This window comes from Mus caroli, unplaced genomic scaffold (assembly GCF_978045245.1).
Source record: "Mus caroli unplaced genomic scaffold, Mus_caroli_1 scaffold_4, whole genome shotgun sequence".
NCBI lineage: Eukaryota > Metazoa > Chordata > Mammalia > Rodentia > Muridae > Mus > Mus caroli.
Genome location: NW_028227259.1, coordinates 126,994,028 through 127,013,201, shown reverse-complemented (window position 1 = coordinate 127,013,201; position 19,174 = coordinate 126,994,028). Strand labels below are relative to the sequence as shown.

The 19,174-nt window shown below is 49.1% G+C and overlaps 2 protein-coding genes across 7 annotated transcripts in view; both read left to right on the top strand.

Annotated features, from left to right (window-relative positions):
- The window catches only part of Anapc5 (anaphase promoting complex subunit 5), a 33,581-nt gene extending 30,441 nt beyond the window's left edge, over positions 1-3,140 (top strand). For both annotated transcript variants that reach the window (XM_021161783.2, XM_021161782.2), the window contains exons 16-17: positions 2,405-2,567; positions 2,853-3,140. In XM_021161783.2, coding sequence (XP_021017442.1) covers positions 2,405-2,567; positions 2,853-3,064 — 375 coding nt within the window. In that variant the 3' untranslated portion in view covers positions 3,065-3,140. The remainder of the gene's footprint in view (positions 1-2,404; positions 2,568-2,852) is intronic.
- Positions 3,141-10,599: 7,459 nt separating this feature from the next.
- The window catches only part of Camkk2 (calcium/calmodulin dependent protein kinase kinase 2), a 50,564-nt gene continuing 41,989 nt past the window's right edge, over positions 10,600-19,174 (top strand). For 3 of the 5 annotated variants that reach the window (XM_085837135.1, XM_085837134.1, XM_029477260.2), the window contains exon 1: positions 10,600-10,745. The gene's annotated coding sequence lies outside the window, so the exon portion shown is untranslated. Of the gene's footprint in view, positions 10,746-17,155; positions 17,281-19,174 lie in introns of all 5 variants that reach the window. The other 2 variants (XM_085837133.1, XM_021162228.2) reach the window with 2 other exon arrangements.

Below are 19,174 nucleotides of genomic sequence, written 5' to 3'. Positions count from 1 at the left end.
GACCAGGCTGGCCTCGAACTCAGAAATCCGCCTGCCTCTGCCTCCCGAGTGCTGGGACTAAAGGCGTGTGCCACCACGCCCGGCTAATTTTAATTTCTTTTAGGAACTGCTTAACTTTTTATGGCATAAACGTTGCTAAATGGTTCATAGTGGACTCGTCATTCTTGTGTTCTGAGTAATAATGTATTAATACATTACCAGAATTGTCTGAGTATGAATTTGCCAGCTCTCTGGGATTTTGTAGTTTCCATTCCTATACTGCATGTGTGTGAAGTGGAGGCTCATTGTGGCTTTGGTCTCTGGTCTCTGGTGACCAGTGACTTTGAGCATCAGTATTTGTTAGGTGAGAGTGTGCATGCGAGTGCAAGTGCCCTCAGTTCAGAAGAGGGTTTGGGTCATTGGGACCTGGGGTGAGTGCTGGGAACTGAACTCGGGTTCTTTATAGCTTCTCCATGACTCTTAACCTCTCTAGCCCTCTTTCATCATTTCTAATTTTTATTGTTTTGTTCATTTGTTTGTTGTTTATATAAGGTCTGGTTATGTAGTCCAGGCTGGCCTACACTTGGGATCCTGCCTCTGCATCCTAAATGCTAGGGTTATAAGCTATTTGTGTCACAAAACCTGGCTTCCTCCACCCCACCTTGAGACAGGGTCTTCCTGTATACCATGTGTACCTGGGGACTAACTTAACTATATAGACCAGGCTGGCCTCAAACTTGGAGAGTCCTCCAGTCTTTTCTCTGTAGTGCAAGGATAACAGGTGTTCATCACCAAAGCCGGCGAGGCTGTGTTTAATTTTGATGTTGACTTTTGTTTTGTTGAGTTTTTGTTTGTTTGTTTGGTTGGTTTTGAAATGGGGCGCAGGATGGCTTTAAACTGATCTCCACCTTTAGAGAGCTGTGCTGCAAGCCTGTACCAAACATTTTCTTCTAGTCACGAGATGTATCTTCTTGATCATGTTGATTAATATTTTTTAATTTTGATAAATTCAGTTTTAGCCATTTTTCTTTGTGAGATAGGATCTCGTATGTAGCCATTTTCTTTGTTTCTTGTGCTTTTGGTATTGAATTGCTAATCAAAGAAGTGATTGCCACATCTAAGATCATAAAGACTTTCTTAGTTTTCTACAAATGTCACACAGTTTTAGCACTTAGATTTAGGTCTTTGACATTTATGTGTGTACATAATGTGTCTGTGTTTATGTGTATGTGTGTATGTGTGCTTGTGCACGTGTGTGTCTGTGGAGGTCAGAGATCCTGAGGTTGAGCCTCTCACTGACCCAGAGCTCACCGAGTCAGGCAGGCTGGCAACCAGTTATCCCCTTCCTGCCTCCTGAGTGCTGGGTTAGACCCAGGAGTTTAGGAGGGGCTCTAAGATCAAACTCAGTCCTCACGCTAGCATGGCTGGCATTGCGAGTTCAGCCATTGTTCCAGCCCAGGGCTTTGAATTATCTTGAGTTGATTTTTTATACAGATTTCATTGTTTCCTTTGTCAAATCAGTCATCCCAGCACTGTTTATTGAAATTTATTGGAAAGACTTCTTTCAGGCCAGCACTTGGGAGGCAAGAGGCAGGCAAATCTCTTGAGTTCGAGGCCAGCCTGGTCTACAGAGTGAGTTTCAGGACAGCCAGGGTTTCACAGAGAAACCCTGTCTCAAAGACAAACCAACCTTTTCTCCTGCTAAACAATGTTGGCACCTCTGAGAAAACCAGTTTGTGCCAGCTGTGTCCAGTGACTCTTGGACTCTGAGTTCTATTAATTGCCCATATATTTGTTCTTTTATCAATAGTGCCATGTTATGTAGAATGTGTACATTATTCTATAGAATGTAGAATTGAGTGCCCTCGAGTACAGGGCACTCCTGACTTAGCCTCCCATGCACTGGGGCTAGGTATGCATCACCAATCCATCTCAATAATGTTTAGATTACTTTAACTGTCTAGTTCTCTCTTCCTGTGGTGTTGAGGATGGAACTGGGAAGTGAGAGCCCCCACGGGCTTTCACCACCATGCCTGTAAAGACAGACTTGAGGGCTGGGCTAGGCGGGGCATGCCTGTGATCTCATCACTTGAGAGATAGAGGTTGGAGAACTGCTGCACATATGAGGCCAGCCTAGGCTACATAGTGAGTTACAGTCCAGCCTAGGCTACAATAGTAAACCTTGTCATAAATAAAACAAACCCAACCCCAAATAAAACAATACGAGTCCAAGCTTTCCATACCACAAATGGCCACTCTCTCCTGCATCTGTTGAAGTCATACTGCTTTGTACGTGTATTCTCTGGGAACGTATTGTGCAGGATGAGATAGCCTGTGTCGTGGAGAAAATACCCAGAACACAAGCCCATCTTGGTAATGGGCACAGGACATGCGTGTGTACAGTGATCTGCTGTTTCCTTTTTAGCTCATCCTTGGAATCCCAGAACAGGCCTTAACCCTCCTCCACATGGCTATCGAGCCCATCCTGGCTGATGGGGCTATCCTGGACAAAGGTCGTGCCATGTTCTTAGTGTCCAAGTGCCAAGTGGCTTCGGCAGCGTCCTATGACCCAGTGAAGAAAGCGGAAGGTAGGAGCTGTGTGGAGAATGCCGGGCTTGCCTGTCGGTTGCATTTGCCTGCTGAATCAGCTCACCAGCCCTGCAGTCTACGTTTTAGTTTTAACTTTTAAAACAAAAAAGTGAGACAAAACTTTCCATAGTGTGGTGGGCTTTTCTCTTCTTCATATTTTAAAGAGAGTATAAGAATATCTGATATATGGTATATATCATAATATATACTAGCTGAATCTAGATAGCAAGTTTTGAAAACTGAAATGTTAACTGTGGATTTCCCTCCCCCACCCCCATTGTCAGCTCTGGAAGCTGCCATTCAGAACCTCAGTGAAGCCAAGAACTACTTTGCAAAAGTCGACTGCAGAGAGCGCATCAGGGATGTTGCTTACTTCCAGGCCAGGCTGTACCACGCTCTTGGCAAGACCCAGGAGAGGAACCATTGTGCCATGATCTTCCGGCAGCTACACCAGGAGTTGCCCGCCCATGGGGTGCCCTTGATTAACCATCTCTAGCCAGGAGTCCCTGCTTGATGTTGTGTATTTGGGGGTGGTCATTACATGCTATCTCGTCAATAAACTGTTCTGATCAGTTTGTCTGAAGTGGGTTTTTATTTTTCTGGGTTGAATTGTCAGTATCTTTGTTAAGAACTGTGTATCTAGGGGCTGGAGAGATGGCTCAGCAGTTAAGAGCACTAACTGTTCTTCCAAAGGACCTGGGTTCAATTCCTAGCACCCTTTTGACAGCTCACAGCTGTCTGTAACTCCTGTTCCAGGGAGTCTGACACCCTCAGGCAGACATAAAAGCAGTCAAAACACGGATGTACATAAAATTAAAATAAATTATTTAAAAATAAAACCTGTGCATCCTCTTAAATCTGCTTACAGAGGGTTGGTGGCTCAGGGCTCTAATCCCAGCACTTGGGAGAGGTAGAGGCAGGCTGCTCTCTTAGAGCAGTCTAGTCTCCATAGAGAGGTTAAGGCAAGCCAGTGCTGCACTGTGAGATCCCGTTTCAAAGAGTAAGATTTGAGAGCTGGGGAGACAGCAAGTTGGGGACCAAAGTGTGGATTTCCAGATCCTACATAAAAGTGAGGGGAGACATGTCGGCTGACAACTACCCCAGCCCTCAGGAGGCAGAGGTGAGATTGCTCATGCAAGCTGCCTAGCAGGAGTAGCAGAATCAGCGGGCTCCAGAGACTCCAACAAATGGAGGGTCATAGAAGACACCTAGCTTCTGTTCTGCCTCCCCTCTCCCAAAATGTGCACACAGGCACATAAGCCCTCATACCTGTATACCCACAAAACTGCATTTAAAAAAAAAAATAAGCGTTTGGGGCTGGCAAAAATGTATTGTCAGGTTTCACACAGATCGGACATTGAAAGTTCCATCCCCTGCACCCATATAAAAGAGAAGAGAACTGAGTCCACATAGTTGTTCTCTGACTGCTGTGCACAGGACCACATGTTGGGACACATGCCATTCACACCCCTAATAGAAAGGTTTACTGGTTTGTTGTGGATTTTGTTTGTTTTCTTCTAGTGCTAAGGATCCAACCTAGGGCCTTGCACATACCAGGCAAGTGCCCATCCACCGAGCTATAGTGCCAGTCCCACCCACCCTCCTCTAACACCACATGCTTTCACGAGTCTTAGGTTTACTTCTGTAACTTCCGTATCTTACCCTGCTGTCACTCTGTGTCACACACAGTCCTTGTGTGTGCTTGTTCACAGCACATAACTGGAGATAAAAAAGGAGACAGTGACTTTATTTTGTGGTATTAACAATAGCAAATTTTCTTGTTTTTTTTTTTTTGTGTGTGTATCTCTTTTGCATACATGTACTTTTCTGTATGTAAACATGGAGGTGATTATAAGGGAAAGGAAAAGAAGCGTGGAGGGGGTCTAGAGGCGTTGTTAAACATTCATTTGCGTATCTCAACCCTACAGTTAAACAGAGTGAGTTGTCTTTGTGTGTTCATGAATTTCTTCCCCTTCACACAGGCAAATGCCTATGTTTCTGGGCCAAAGCAGCCTACACGAGAACAGCTCTTCTAAAGCCACAAGGAACCAACCAAATTTTGCAGCTTCTGTCATTGGCTCTTTCTCTGTTATATTTAAACCTTCTAATGAGAAACAGTTTCTCTCTGAAGCAATGAAAAACAACTCCATCCGCCAGGGAGCGTTTGCTGGCCAAAGACAGCTGCTCTGGAGACAGGCTCACGATAGAAGTAGAGACACGAACTGGAGTGTTGATGTTTAAAAATCTTTCCTTTAATTTCTGTGGAAGCTGTATTTGTAGAGATGGAATCACAATAATGACTGTATACTTAAAAAAAAAAATTCTTCCAGCAGGAAACTCCATAGTGAATTTATTTTCCTTTATGTTTTGTTTCTTTTTAGACACTGTAGCCCAGGCTGACCTCAAACTTGGATCTTCCTACCTCAATCTCCCTGGAGTCCTCTGTAAACAGGTCTGTGTCACTGCAGCTGGCTGATACCTGCTTGGGGGGCGGGGAGGGGTGGAGACAGTGCTAGGTTACCCAGCATCTCACACACCACCAGTCCTTGTTACCATTCATGTGCACCAACGTTAAACCCCAGCACTGTCTGGTCCTCACCATAAGTTCTAGGCCAGCCGAGATGCTGGAGATTAAGCCCCGATCCTTACGCACCTCACTCAGAAAATTATATGCCAGAAACCTCTCATTTTTATTTTTCATATGGCCCTACAAATTCCAGTCAGTTCTGATACATCTTGACAGCGCCAACGGATGGAAAGTGGAAATATCAAGAGTAACCCCAGACACAACTATCTGGGTGATAGCTGACTGGTCTGGTGAGAAAGGAATAGAGAGCTTTGTAGTCATCAAGCATTTGGGTCCGCTATCCCAGCGGCCTTCAGAAATTATCCTCAGAGATCTCCTGGCATGTTTCCTGACCTGGGTGCGGATAGCTAAAATTTACAGAATGGGCTGTTGTGAGCTCTTTACCCAAATAGTCACATTTCTGGAGTTAGAGGGATGGCTCAGTGGTCAAGGGCACTTGCACTTCCAGAGGACTCAAGTTCACTTCCTGGCACCCCCACATTGGGTAGCTCACAATTGCATTTAACTACATAGCATTTAACTATATAGCTCTGGGAGAGACAAGGGTCCTTTAGGCCCCTGTACACATGTGACACAGACACGAATTAAAAAAAAAATTGTTTTTAAACCAACCCTATATTTCATCTTGAGAACAGTCTTAAAGACTAGGCAATAGTGTTAATTCAGTTTAACAGATGGTCCTGGGACAGAGAGAGGTGAAGTTCCTTGCCCGAGGTCTTATAACTAGCAGGTTGTAGACTTGGGATCCTGATGATTTCAGCGTTACCCAGATCCCACTCTTTAGAAAGGTCCCGGGATGTTTTTGTGAGCACTTACTATTTGTTGAGTAATAATACCATTCATCATGTGCTAGACACCACTAAGAACTTTCACATCATCTTTACGCATGGTGCTCTCCTCCTTTTACCAATGATGAAACTGAGCCCTGACCTCGTGGCCTGAGCCATCCCTGTCAGTGGTAAGGACCAGAAAAAACGATTCAGTCCCTGGCATGAAAGCCTTCCTCTCTCTGCAGGCCATCTTTGTCTTCACCTGTATGCCTGGACTTTTCCTACTTGTTTTGAGTAGTCAGTCGTGTCCTGATGTTTTTCTTTTTGCAAATGTTTGCAGAGACAGATGAAGAGCCCTCTTGCAAACCCTTCCTGACACCTTTTACGATGCTGCTTGTATTGAGGACTTAGAAAGCTATTCATCTCGCTGTCGCTGCCGTACAAGGTAGCTTCTCAAGGCCTCTTTTTAGCTGCTGCTCTGTTGAAGAGAAAGAACCCGCTGAATCAAGTTCATTGGTGATATGAACCCCCCCATCCTTTTGTTCTAGATACTCGAGCCTATGCAACAGAACATTCCCGGGAACAACGTGAGTGGCACGCAGGCTAGCTCAGGAAGGTGGGGCGGAGCCTTGGAAGGACAGATGTTGTGAAGCCATCCACGTGGGGGAGAAAATGATAAAGTCTTAGATTTCTACGCCTTGCCTCCTCCACAGGGTTTAAGTTTTCCTTAAAAAAAAAAAAAAAAGACTCAGATGTCATGTTTACTTATTTTCCTGGCCATCTGTGTTGTCAGGACAACAAGATCCATTGCCTAGAATAGGATTTTCTAGCGATCTTGGAAGGGGGTGGGGGGAGTTAAAAATGCAACACTAACTCTTGTTTTCTTATCTCTGAGAAGGAATTGGTTTATTTGTGTGGGATGGCTCCTAGCACAAGAGGAGCTGAATGGCAGTGACAGGCAATTATAGTGTTCTGCACTTTGTTCTAATTTGCTTTAATAAGAAAGGCACATAAATTGATGGGATTTTTAGCACCGTGCTAAGTATATCGGGAGTTAGCTTCAGTGAACACTTGGGGACTAGGCACTGAGCTAATGTCTTCACACACATCCTCCTGTTGAATCCGTGGGGCAAGTCTATGAGCTTCGTCATGTTATTATCGGTATCTGATAGCTGATGAAGCCAAACTGGGAGAGATGGCCCAAGCTTGCAGATAATTACACGTAATTAGTGGGTTCGAGGGACTGGAAGCAAGTCCATCTCAGCCCAGAGTTATTGCCTTTCCACCTTGATGCTGAGCTATGCAAATGTCTTGGGTGTGGTGCCTGGCCAGACCCCAGGAATTTAAAGCAAAAACCCACCAGCGAGTCAGACTCAGCTCCTTTAGCTTAGCAGGGAAATGTTTATCCAGCAAATGCAAGGCCCTTGGTTTGATTTCCCCCCCACCACCACAGAACAACTTAAGTGAAGAAAGAAAATCAAGACCAAAAGTTGGCTGACCATCAAATAATCCAAGAGCTCACAGAGGTCAGAAGAGGGAGTCAAGGTGGTTGTGAGCTATCATGTGGGTACTCAGAATCGAACCCGGGTCCTCTGAGTACTTGTCACTGTCCAGTCATCTTTCCAGCATTTTAAACATTTCGTTAGCTTTTAACTTTATACTGGGTTTCTGCCTGTTATCTACAGTGTTATAATAAAACCGTGGGCAATTTAGTATAACATGACATACTCATATAGAATTATAAATTTTAACAAGGAAATTATAGGGTTGTTTTTTTTTGTTTGTTTTTTGTTTTTGTTTTTTGGTTTTTTGAGACAGGGTTTCTCTGTATAGCTCTGACTGTCCTGGAACTCACTTTGTAGACCAGGCTGGCCTCGAACTCAGAAATCCACCTGCCTCTGCCTCCTGGGGGATTAAAGGCGTGGCCACCACGCCTGGCCTGAAATGATAGGTTTTAACAGGAAAGAAAACCAGGACCTCTTAGTTACCTTAGGAAAGCAGTTGCCCAACCCCCAAAACCCATCCTTTTTTTTTTTTTTTTTTTTTTAAATGGCCTGAAACAATGAGTTTATTGGATTTCCTTAGAGGAACATGAATGACCTCTGAATAGCTTCATCACTTCAAAGTACCCCTCCCCCGTTATGGATGATGACCTCAGAGAAACTGCTTCATGGAGTGCCCTCCTAAATGGCAACACACTGGACAATTGCATGAAAATCACCCTGTGGTGTTTATAAATAAAGTTTTATTGGGACACTGCTACATCCATCTATTCACTATTGTCTGTGGTTGCTAAATGGTGAGGTCGCCTGTGATCTCTCTGTAGAGAGCATGGGATGGAGCCTGAAATGTGGCCAACAAGTGCCACATTTCATGACCCCAAAGTCCCACCCTGCCTACTTACCCTACTATAAATTTGGGGCTGGGGAGGGGTCTACAATACAGAAAAATACAGAACTATGTACCCATTATTCAGCATCGACTATTTTTGCAATCTATTTTACAACCATTTATAGAGGAAATAAAACAGCTATGTTATCTTCCTATACTCCCTGCCCATTCTCTGCCCTCAATTCCTTCCTTTATTTATCTATCATTATTGTTTTGTCTTTTTGGAAGCAGGGTCTATATAGACCTGGAACTTCCTATGTAGACCAGGCTGACCTTGAACTCATGGAGATCCTCCTGCCCCATGCCTCCCAAATACCGGGGTTAAAAGTGCCACCATACCCGACCCATCTTCCTTTATTTTTATTCCATGTGTATGGGCGTTTTTCCTTAATGCATGTCTGCGAACCACATGCATGCTCTGCCTGAGGAGGCCAGAAGAGGGCTTCAGATCCCCTGGAACTGGGGTTCCAGAGGTTGTGACCCATCACGTGGATGCTGGGAATGAACCTAGATCCTTTGCAAGAGCAGCTGGTGCTCTTAACTACGGAGCCATCTCTCCAGCCCGCTTCCTTTTTTTGGGGGGGGGGTCATTCAAGACAGGTTTTCTCTGTATAGCTGTATATCCTGGCTGTCCTGGAACTCACTCTGTAGACCAGGCTGGCCTCGAACTCAGAAATCCGCCTGCCTCTGCCTCCGGAGTGCTGGGATTAAAGGCGTGCGCTCCCACGCCGGGCTATCCAGCCGGTTTCCTTACTGTTAAGTTCTCTACCTCTGAGCTACCCCTCTAGCTGCCTACTTCCGTCTTGATGTCAGACCATCATGAATCTAACATGAACCCATTCTCTTTGACATTCGCACAAGCTTGTGTCCATAAGCATACACCGTGTGGAGGTCATAGAACATGTCCCTCTTGAAATCAGAGCATCTGTGCTTGCCTCTGCACCAGTCCCTTACTGGAGAGAGGCTATTATCCACCCTCTAGGGAAGAAATGGGGAGAGAGTCATTAGACCCTCACCTGAGATTACAGTTGCTCCCGCCTCTCCTCTTGTGCAGACCTCCAACAGCATCTGGCCCCCGGAGATGCTAGAGAATATAAAGGGGCAGGTAAACGAAGGAGACACTCCTTCTGGCAGGTCACCGTCCATGCTGGAGATGAGTAAACCCAATAAACCCATTGGTTCACCAAGCTTGGCTTGGATGTTTTTGATCTGTTGTCGGCGCCCTATTTTGGGTGAATAGACATTTGTTCATGTCTCCTCAGGAAGTCAGTCAAGAGTGGGGCTTAAAAAAACACGCAAACTGTGCATGATACTGTCTCCTGCAGCTTGCTGTCTTACGCTACATGTTTTTGTTTTCCTTTTCCTGTGGGGGTACAAATAGATCTAACAGTCCTTTTAACTATTGTGTACTATTCCATTTCGTCTCGCTCCAGTTGCTACTACTAACAAATAAATGGAAGAGCGTTGAGCAGTATCAGAGCTGGTCATCTCATTAGAACGCTCATTGAGTTTATTTGTCTGGTCCTGGGAACTGTTTGTGAGTGCCCAGCCTAGAAATATGGCAATAATTTATTAAGGGTTGAAAATCGACCCAGTTGACAAAGAGCTTTGAATCCTTAGTGAATTTGACATCTCAACCCTTTTGGCTGCCGGCAGAAACATGCATGCAGACAGCCACTGGTGAACATCCGAGTCTGAGTTCACTGGCCCCCCACATCCAAGGCCACCGGGTGAGCGAGCCCTTGAAATACCCTTTTTTTCCTCCGTTGTTACCCAACTGGGAGACTAAATATTTTAAGGCTCCAGCAAAGTAAACCGTCAAAAAGGGGAAGAATGTTTGGTCAGTCTTGTGGGGAGACCTAGAACTTCGCTGGGCTGTTCAGAGTGAGTGATGCATTTTTGGGCGAGTCTGCAGCAGTGGTCAGAGGGGAGGCGGCTGCGGAAAGGGTTTCCCCATAATGGGCGTTGCCCCAAAATCCAGGGAGGGAACCGCCAGACGGCTCCTGGGTTTTCCCCGGTCGCCTTTGGGGGAACTTCTCCACGCTCAGGAACAAAGCGGCGTGGAGCATCTGGCAGGAACCGAGACCCACTCCCAAACTTGCGGCCTGTGCGCCCCTGCGCGAGCCGGGCCTCGCTTCCTGTCGCCGGTTGCCTCCTTCCCCCGCACCCCCCCTCCACCACCACCTCGCCTCCGCCCCGCCGCTACTTAAGTCTCCGCGGGACCCGGCGCGCGCGGCCGAGGCTGCGGCGGGCACGCGCGCTCCACGCCGGGTCCTTGGCCAATCAGCACGGAGCCCGAGGCGCCGCCGCGCCGCGCGCGAGCCGAAGCCCGGGCGGCTCCTCCCGTGGAGAGCCGAACCGGACCGAGTCAAGCCGAGCCAAGCCGAGCCGGGGGCGCAGAGCGCGGGAGGCGGCGGCGCGGAGCCCAGGTGAGCTGGCCCGAGGCGGGCCGGGCTGAGTCGGGGGTGGGGGAGGGACGCAACCTCCCTGTGGGTCTCCGGGTCCCGGACGCGCGCGGGGGCCGGCAGACACAGCCCAGAGGCGGGCCCCGAGGGGACCCCACGTGCGCCGCCCCGCGCCCCGCCACGTGGAGGGCTGCGTTCCCTTTCCCCCCCGGCCTCCGGAGCCGGGCGGCGCTCGGGGTCCGGCGGCAGGAGCCGGCCTGGAGTTCCGCACCGAGGTCCGCCGGCCGGGGCGGTCCCGGATCCCGGCGATGGCCTAGGCCACCCCTGGCGCTTGACAGGTGCGGAACCTGAGCGCGCGGGAGCGTCCCACCTCCGCAGGCTGCCAGGCACGGGGAGGACCCTGGTCCTAGGGGCTTGGACCTGAGTCTGCCCTCTGATCACCCCGACCTCACAGGCCGACTTGATCCTTTTGACCTAAATTTACCTCTGGGCTGCAGCGCGCGGTGCATAAAGAGTGCCTGCCGGCTCCCTCTGGCACAGCCCTGGGGTGGTGGTGCCCTGCTATCACCGGGGCTATGCCAGGGTTCTCCCCACCCCCTGAATGCCCAGTTTGGGAAACGGGGTGTTTTCACAGCTCTGTCAGCCTCCTTCCCGGCTGCTCTCACTTGGAGAGGAAGAGGTGGCACTTTGCAGGGGGATGGAGCAGGGGGTGGAGGACATCTCAGGTGCCATGGGCAAACAGCCTCCTGATCTGGGGGTGGGTGGGTCATGCTCCGCATTCATTACCCTAGATGCAACTTTTACCTTCCTCAGCCTCCTCTGTGATGTTCCCCCAGTCCTGGAGTAGAAACTTCAGGTGCCCTAGGGCATTAATGATGTCTTTTACTCCTCCTCCTGACTCTGCCCCCACAGGACCTAGAGGAGGATTGCTCTGCCTCCCCACAGCTCCTTTGTTCTTTGGAAGTGGCAGGGGCTGCCGCTGTTCCCAAGCCCACAGAAACTGCAGTTTCAGAATAGATCGTGTTATCAGTGTACGGAAGCAGCTTCAGTTTGCCCGATCCCCCTCCTGTACACTCTACTGCTGTTACACCACTTCATCAAAACCGTCATATGCCGGGCAGTGGTGGCACACGTTTTTAATCCCAGCACTTGGGAGGCAGAGGCAGGTGTATTTCTGAGTTCGAGGCCACCCTGGTCTACAAAGTGAGTTCCAGGACAGCCAGGGCTACACAGAGAAACCCTGTCTCGAAAAACCAAAAAAAAAAAAAACCAAACCCCAAAAAACAAAAACACAAAAACAAAAGAAAACCCCGTCATATCCATCATATGATGAGCCCCTACCTTGGATGAGCCCCTACCTTGGATAACAGTAATTACATTTTTCATCCATGCCGGGGATAGAACCCAGTGCCAGCAGTAGGCTAAGCCCACCCTTAACCAGTGAGCTTACACTCCCACCCCCTCATTAACATTCATTGAGTTCTTGGTGTGTGGCAAATAACTTTATCTTGCCTGGGTCATCTCATTTGATGCTAACCCAAATCCTTTGTGGTGGGGAGTTTTTGGTCACCGTGGTTGAGAATAGGAGATTAAAGTGCCTAGTATTGAATGGCTCAGAGAGGTTAGTTAACTTAGCCAGGATCACACAGACATTGCCAGGCTTCCCTTGCCTTCTTGGGGGTAGGTAGCCCAGGCCTGTTTGCTAGGCTGTGTATGAGGACACAGAGATGCTGCTGTCCCAGCAGGACTCAGGCTTGGCTTTCCCTGCAGTTGCTGGTGGGCTAATAACTACGCAGTATTTCTCAGAGGACGGTCCCACCCCTCCTGGTGAGCATTTGGAAACACGTGGGAGGTGACTTTTGGCTTGTCAAAATGAGACTAAGCGCTCTTGGTGTTTAGTGGGCAGGAGCTAGGGAATGCCAAATGTCCTGTAAGAATGTCCCTACCTCAAATGCCAGGAGGGAGATGCTGAGAAATGCTGTGAGCCTCAAGTGCTGGGGAAGAGAGAGAGAGAGAGAGAGAGAGAGAGAGAGAGAGAGAGAGAGAGAGAGAGAGAGAGAGAGAGAGAGAGAGAGATCGAGCCATGGGGTGCTATTTCTGGAGAAATCTGTTCTGATGGGAGTAAACCCCAGCGGCTCCCTGGAGGAGGTGTCAGTTATGCCGAGCCTTCAGAGATGGGCTGAAAAGTTGAGGGACTGGGTGGAAGGACTTTGTGATTGGCTGTGGACAGTGGCTAGGGCTGCTTTCTTTCCACCATCCTGGGAATCTGTACTTGCGCTGTGTCACGCACGTTGCTCCTCTGAGTTCGAGTCCTTGGACTCGTGGGCAAGAGAGTCCCAAGGTGGCTCTCAGGCTGCAGTCTGATCTGAGCACACCTAGCCTTGTTCCTCAGAAGCTGAGGGAGTTAGAGGTTTCTCTTTCTCTGATTCTCCAAGACATCTCAGACTGGAGATATGGCTCAGTTGATAGAGCGCTTGCCTGGTGCACTTTGCTAGCAAGCCCTCTGCCACCAAACTCCATTCTCCCGTTCTTTAAAAAAACAAAACAAAAAAACAAAATTGAGGTGAAGTCCCCCCCCCAGGTGGCATTTAGGACACTCACAGTGTCATACGTCTGTTCCAGCTGTCTGGTTTCAGAGCATTCCTATTAGAAGGAAATTCTTTACCTAATAAACCATCACTCCTTGTTCCCAGCATCCCTCCCTCCACCCTCCCGCAGGCACCCACACATCAGCTTTCTCTGGGATTTGTTCACTGGATGCTTCCTGTGAGTTGCATCTTATTTAATAGGTGGTCTTTTGTGCCTAGCTCCCCTCAGAATCACATCTTCTATACTTCCTTTTTTATGGCTGAGTAATATTCCACGCAGCGAGCAGACTACACCTGACTTATTTATCATGCCAGACATTTGTGTTGTTTCTGGTATATGGGCTTCTCTTTCTTTCCCTCCTCTGGGAGCCAGGGTCTCATGCAGACACCACTGTGCCTAGCTGACTTTCTTTTTCTTTTTTCTTTTTTCTCTTTTTTTTTTTTTTTCCCAAGTTATAAAACCTTTTAAGCGCAGAGAAAAATGCCAAAGTTTGGTTTTGCTTTGTCCATTTGGGCTAATTTGTACTTCACAAGGCAGGAAGGAGGCCCTGGGCGTGGCAGGAACTCAGTCTGGCTCTGCAGCATCCAACCCCCTGTTTGGGGGGTCTGGGAACAGACACTGTACTGTGGGGAGCTCACGGGAACTGGGGCCCGCTCCCTCTGGGAGTCTCTGAGCTGCTGGGGGAGGCCTGCGCAACAGATGAGCCGCATTCTAGACTCCCCCCCCCCCCGGTTGGAAAGGGAGAGGGAGAAAACTGGAGCTTCTGTCGTGCCCCCACACCCACCCCACCCCACCCTGAAAGCTGCGGAGGGACTATTTCTGTGTTGCCTCCTTTTATCCCGGCGGCTGTAAATAGTTGAGAGATGGCAGTTACGGAGATAAAAAAAAAATGCTAATTCCAACCTGGAAAGGAGGGAGGACGGATGATCCCCGCAGGAAGTGGGGGCGAGGAGGGGAGACCGAGGGATCTGCCCTCTGCCCTGAATTGAGGGAAGGCCGAGGTGGGTGGTGCTGCCCAAGTGCTTCTGTTAAGGGAACCCTTAAAGGGGAGTCGGTGGTTAGACAGGAGGACAAGCCAGGGATCGTTTTGTTCGAGGCAGGATCCTGCTTTGTGACCTAGACTGGCCGTGAATTTAAAAGATCGTCCTGCCTCTGCCTCCCTCGCGCTGGGATTCGTGTGCCTCTCTGCCTACCTAGCTCCACTGTGCTGTTGAACGTCAGGAGCGTTGCTGTCAAAGCCTCTGGCAGAGAGAGAGAGAAAGAGCGAGCCTTTCGGTTTATTTCAGACCTTGATCCCCGTTCTGGGTCCAGGTGTGGGGCACAGGTGGCCCTGTAGACCCGGCTTCCTGGTGTGTCCCTGCTTAGGGGGCGGTGTACTTGAGGCTGGAGAAGGAAGGAGGCGGGTTAAACATTCTATAGCCACGCAGGATGGGGGGTGGGGGGTGGGGAAAGGGGGAACAGGACCGTGTGGGAGGGCAAGATAAGGCCCCTTGTCTCTGATTGGCCAGACTGTGTATTGCTGGATTGGATCTCTCTTCCTCTCTGTGTCTCTGTGTCTCTCTCTGTCTCTCTCCACCCCCGCCCCCGCCCCCTTTCTCTGTTCCCATTACAGACTAAAATTCCGTTTGTTTCTCTGCCTCTCCCTTTGGTTCAGTGGAAGTCTGGGAGGGAGTCATGGGAAAAGCGCTAGGAAGGAAGCCGGCTACTTCTCACCTCATGTTCTGCCCCCCTGAAACACGCGCCCCGCTCACCCACGTGGCCGCCCTTTCTGTATCTTCAAGGTCTTCAGAGCCCTGACTGCAGACAGGGTTGTCCTGATATTTTAACGACCCGTGATCCCTCAGATCTCTGAAAGTGGCCAGCAGTGACTCAGAAACTCCTTGGTCACTCAGGGGATCTGGCCCTGGGCGGCAAGAATCTGGACGTCTGGCTCTAGTCCTTGCCCAGCCGCAAGCCCCACTGCCTGCCTTCTCTCACCTACCCTGGTTTTTAGCATCTCCACCTGCAGGCCCCTCCGCCTCCTATATCTGTTGCTGAAGCAGTGGGCAGTGGGCAGCGGGCAGCAGGCAGCTCTGACAGCATATCAGTTTGGATGTGAAAAACAAACAATAAAACCACATTTCCGCGCCCCCCCAACCCCCATTTGAGGCCCGTCATGGCGGTGCCCACTTTTAGTTCCAGCGCTTAGGAAGCAGAGGCAGGCAGATCAATAGATCCCTTAGGGATCTCTGAGTTTGAGGCCAGCCTGGTCTACAGGTCAGGTTCTAGGACAGCTAGAGTTATAGAGACCATATCTCAAAAAGATTTAAAAAAATTTTTTTTTGTTTTTGTTTTTAGTGTAAGTTAAAGCCAGTCAAGGACTTTTTATTTTCTTAATTTATGTGTATGTTTGTGTGAATATACACCATCTGTACGCTAGGGCTCACAGAAGCCAGAAGAGAATGTTGGATGTCCTGGTGCTGGACATGGGCAGTTGTGAGCTGCTATGTAAGTGCTGGGACCTAAACCCAGGTCCCCTGCAAGAGCAGGAGATGCTTATAACTATTGAGCCGTCTGTCTCTCCAGCCAGGAGTTAGACCTCATACCCTCGGAAGTCTTTGCTATGCTTTGGTTTAGTGTGTGTTCATATCTAAGACTTCTCTGGCTGTGTGATCATGGGCAAGACCCTCTGCCTCAGTCTCCTCACTAGAGAAGTAGAGAATAATGCGGTTACCATGACAACTAAGAAGTTGATACAGGCTTAGCATGATGCGGAGTGGCCTGGAGAGTTAGTCCCACAGCTGCCACAGCTGCAGCTGTCAGAGCTGTTTCCAAGAGGGTGAGATTCCCCAGCAAGCGGTGTTTCTCCCGGTTAGCCTGCTCACTGGTTCTTCTACGGCACTTTTTTTTGTTGTTGTTTCGTTTGTTTCCCTTTATGGTAAACAAAACGAAAGGTTGACTTTGTAAGGGTTGTTTCCTTTCTAGGGAGCAAGGTGAGGGCTGCCTGGGTTCTCAGGGAAGTGGCAGCTGCCTTGCAGTTTGGCCTGCACGAGAGCCTGAAGCTTTTCTGACCCTCAGTTCTTCATCACTTATAGGTCAGAGTCTTGACTCAGGGAGCTGAAAACACTAGGGTATGTGGGCTTCAGGCATGGAGGAATCAGGGTGCCAACTCGGTTTCCCATCCATTGTCTTCCCTTGATGGGCATCATTCTAAGGTAGGGTTCTCCCAGCACTAAGTTCAGCAGAAAGAACTCTCCCCGCCGCCCCCTTTTGAACATTGAAAAAACTGGCAGTAAGACGCACTAGCCTGAGCTCAGTACATAAGTTCTCTTGAGTCCGTGACGTGGACCAGAAGAGTCACGTCCAGCTGGGCAGTTTTGTGCATGGTGGTGGGGTCGGCTCTATAGGGGAGCCTCACAGGGAAGGATGTGTTCCTAGGCGTAAACTGGGCTGCCGTCCTAAGACTAAAAGGAATGCAGACTCCAGCTCAGTTGAAGACAACTTCTGACCTTCTGACCGGCCTTGGGATGGATGTCTGAAATGTACAACCTCCAGCTTACATCTGCCCGGTGCCAGCTGTGTTCTAGAAAGTTTTAGGCCTGAGAATTCAGGGCTGAATTCAGAACCTTGTTCTCTCCAGCCAGTCAAGCCACATTGCTGGCTTGCGTCTGGGCATTTGTTCCAGATACAGGTGGAGACAGCTGCCTTTGGTCTCCCCTCATATAGACTGAGTTCTGAGGAGGGCAGCTGCGTGGTTGATAGGAGCCTCTTGTTAAGATTCAACCCAGCCTGTACATTACTCATGGGACAGTTTGGGACCTTTACGAGGCTCCGTCCATAACTTGTAGGGTTTTTTTTCTTGGAAGGCACAGACCAGGACTGTCAGCTGTAGCATTTGCAGAGGCCCCAAGATCCACTTCAGGCATCCGGGTGAAACAAAACAAAACTCTGACTTGTTTTAGTGATATTTGAAACTACCATATGACTCTAGGTAAGTCAGTAATCTTTAATTTTTTCCTAAAATTTATCTGTTTGTTTGTTTATTTATTTGAGACAGGGTTTCTCTGTGTAGCCCTGGTTGCCCTGGAACTCACTCTGTAGACCAGGCTGACTTTGAACTCAGAGATCTGCCTGCCTCTGCCTCCCAAGTGTTGGGACTAACACCGTGATTGTTTGAGACAAGCTCTCTCACTGAGCCCACCACTTAGCAGTCGGCAGTTGCACTGGACTTTATTCTGAGGGTTCTGTGGAGCTGAGCTCTGGGTCTCCCTGCTTGCATGCGCATTCACCACAGGCATTATACCGAGGGGACCATCTCCTGCGTCCCCTTCTTGGTTTATTTTTGATTGGTCGGTTGGTTGGCTAGCTGTGGTGGTACATACCTGTAATCTTCACAGTCAGGAGGCTGAGGCAGGAGGATCACAAAGCTAGCCTAGGCCTTATAGTGAGGCTCTGCTTCAAAACAAAAAGTTTTTTTTTAATTAATTTATTTATTATATGTAAGTACACTGTAGCTGTCTTACGGATGGTTGTGAGCCACCATGTGGTTGCTGGGATTTGAACTCAGGACCTTTGGAGAAGCAGTCGGTGCTCTTAACCACTGAGCCATCTCACCAGCCCCCCAATTTTTTTTTATTTTAATTAGAAAGGGAAAATATTTCCCGGGACAGACTTCCTTTATGCCCCAGGGCCCCCAGCTTCCTTCTGTGTCACCAATGCCTCTCTCCTGTTCTCTTGTGTATTAGTGTGGCTGTCCCCGTTTGTGGTTATGGGCACACTCCTTTTAAATGGTTCATGGGATTGTTGGTCCCTTGCTACAGAAATCGCATCTCCTCTATAATGGCTCGGAATTTTCCTTTGACCCATTGAGTTTGTTTGTTTGTTTGTTTTGATCTTCGCATGCTTTCACTGTGTAGCCCTGGCTGGCCTCTCACTGTGTAGCCCTGGCTGGCCTTATATTTGCTGTGTAGCTGAGGCTGAACCTTGAGACCTTAAACAACGTCTCCTATGCCTGTACCTCTGTAGTATTATAGGTGAGCACCCCTGTGCCTGATTTACACCATGCTGGCGACCCAGGGCCTCTTGCAGGCTTGATAAGCCCAGTTGATTGATGGATTGATCTTCCTACCTAACGGCTGGTTAAAAGAACAAATGAGTGAAATGAGCTTCCTCTAGGGCCTTGGGCCTCAGTTTCCCCAGGTGAGAGAGGATGTGGCTGTTTACCCGACTCCAGGGTGGTATCGTTCCTGGCCTTGGCAGGATCTGTGGAGCTGATTTGCACGCCCCCTCCCCCTCTTTTTTTGTCTTGGAGTGCCAGGGAGGAGGGGCTCTGAGGACCCTGATGAACCCTGAGGAAGGTGTGTCTCTGATTTGGAGGCCCACGTACTAACTTGTTATACTACAGCTCCCTTAGTGGCTCAGCTCAACTTAGCTCAACTCAGCATAGCATTTGGCAGGCAGCAGTTGCTGGTTGGAAATGGCCCCCAGGAAATGGAGATGGCCAAGCGTTTCCTGGAGGCCTGTGCCACTTTGGCTTCCTGGCAGAGGAAGGAACATTCCTCTCATCCTGGCTGGGGACTGGCTCCATCTGCTCCAGGAAGGGTCTGGTGACTCGGTTGGGTGCCCTGGAGGTGAGGGAGGGAGGGGGGAGGAAGGAGAGGGGGGGGAGGGAGGAGAGGGGCTTCCGGGTGGGGCAGTGTTTGTGATTCATGGGGAACTAACTGCCAGGCCCAGGCAGGGCTGCTGGCATTTTGTCAAACCCCAGCAGCTTGTAGGAATGTCCTCTTCAGTCCTGTGTTCCGATCCCTGCCCTTCCTTGCAGCGGGCTCGTCCCGGGGGGATTACACAACCGTGCAGAGTTTCTCCATGCCTGGTGCCTGAGACTC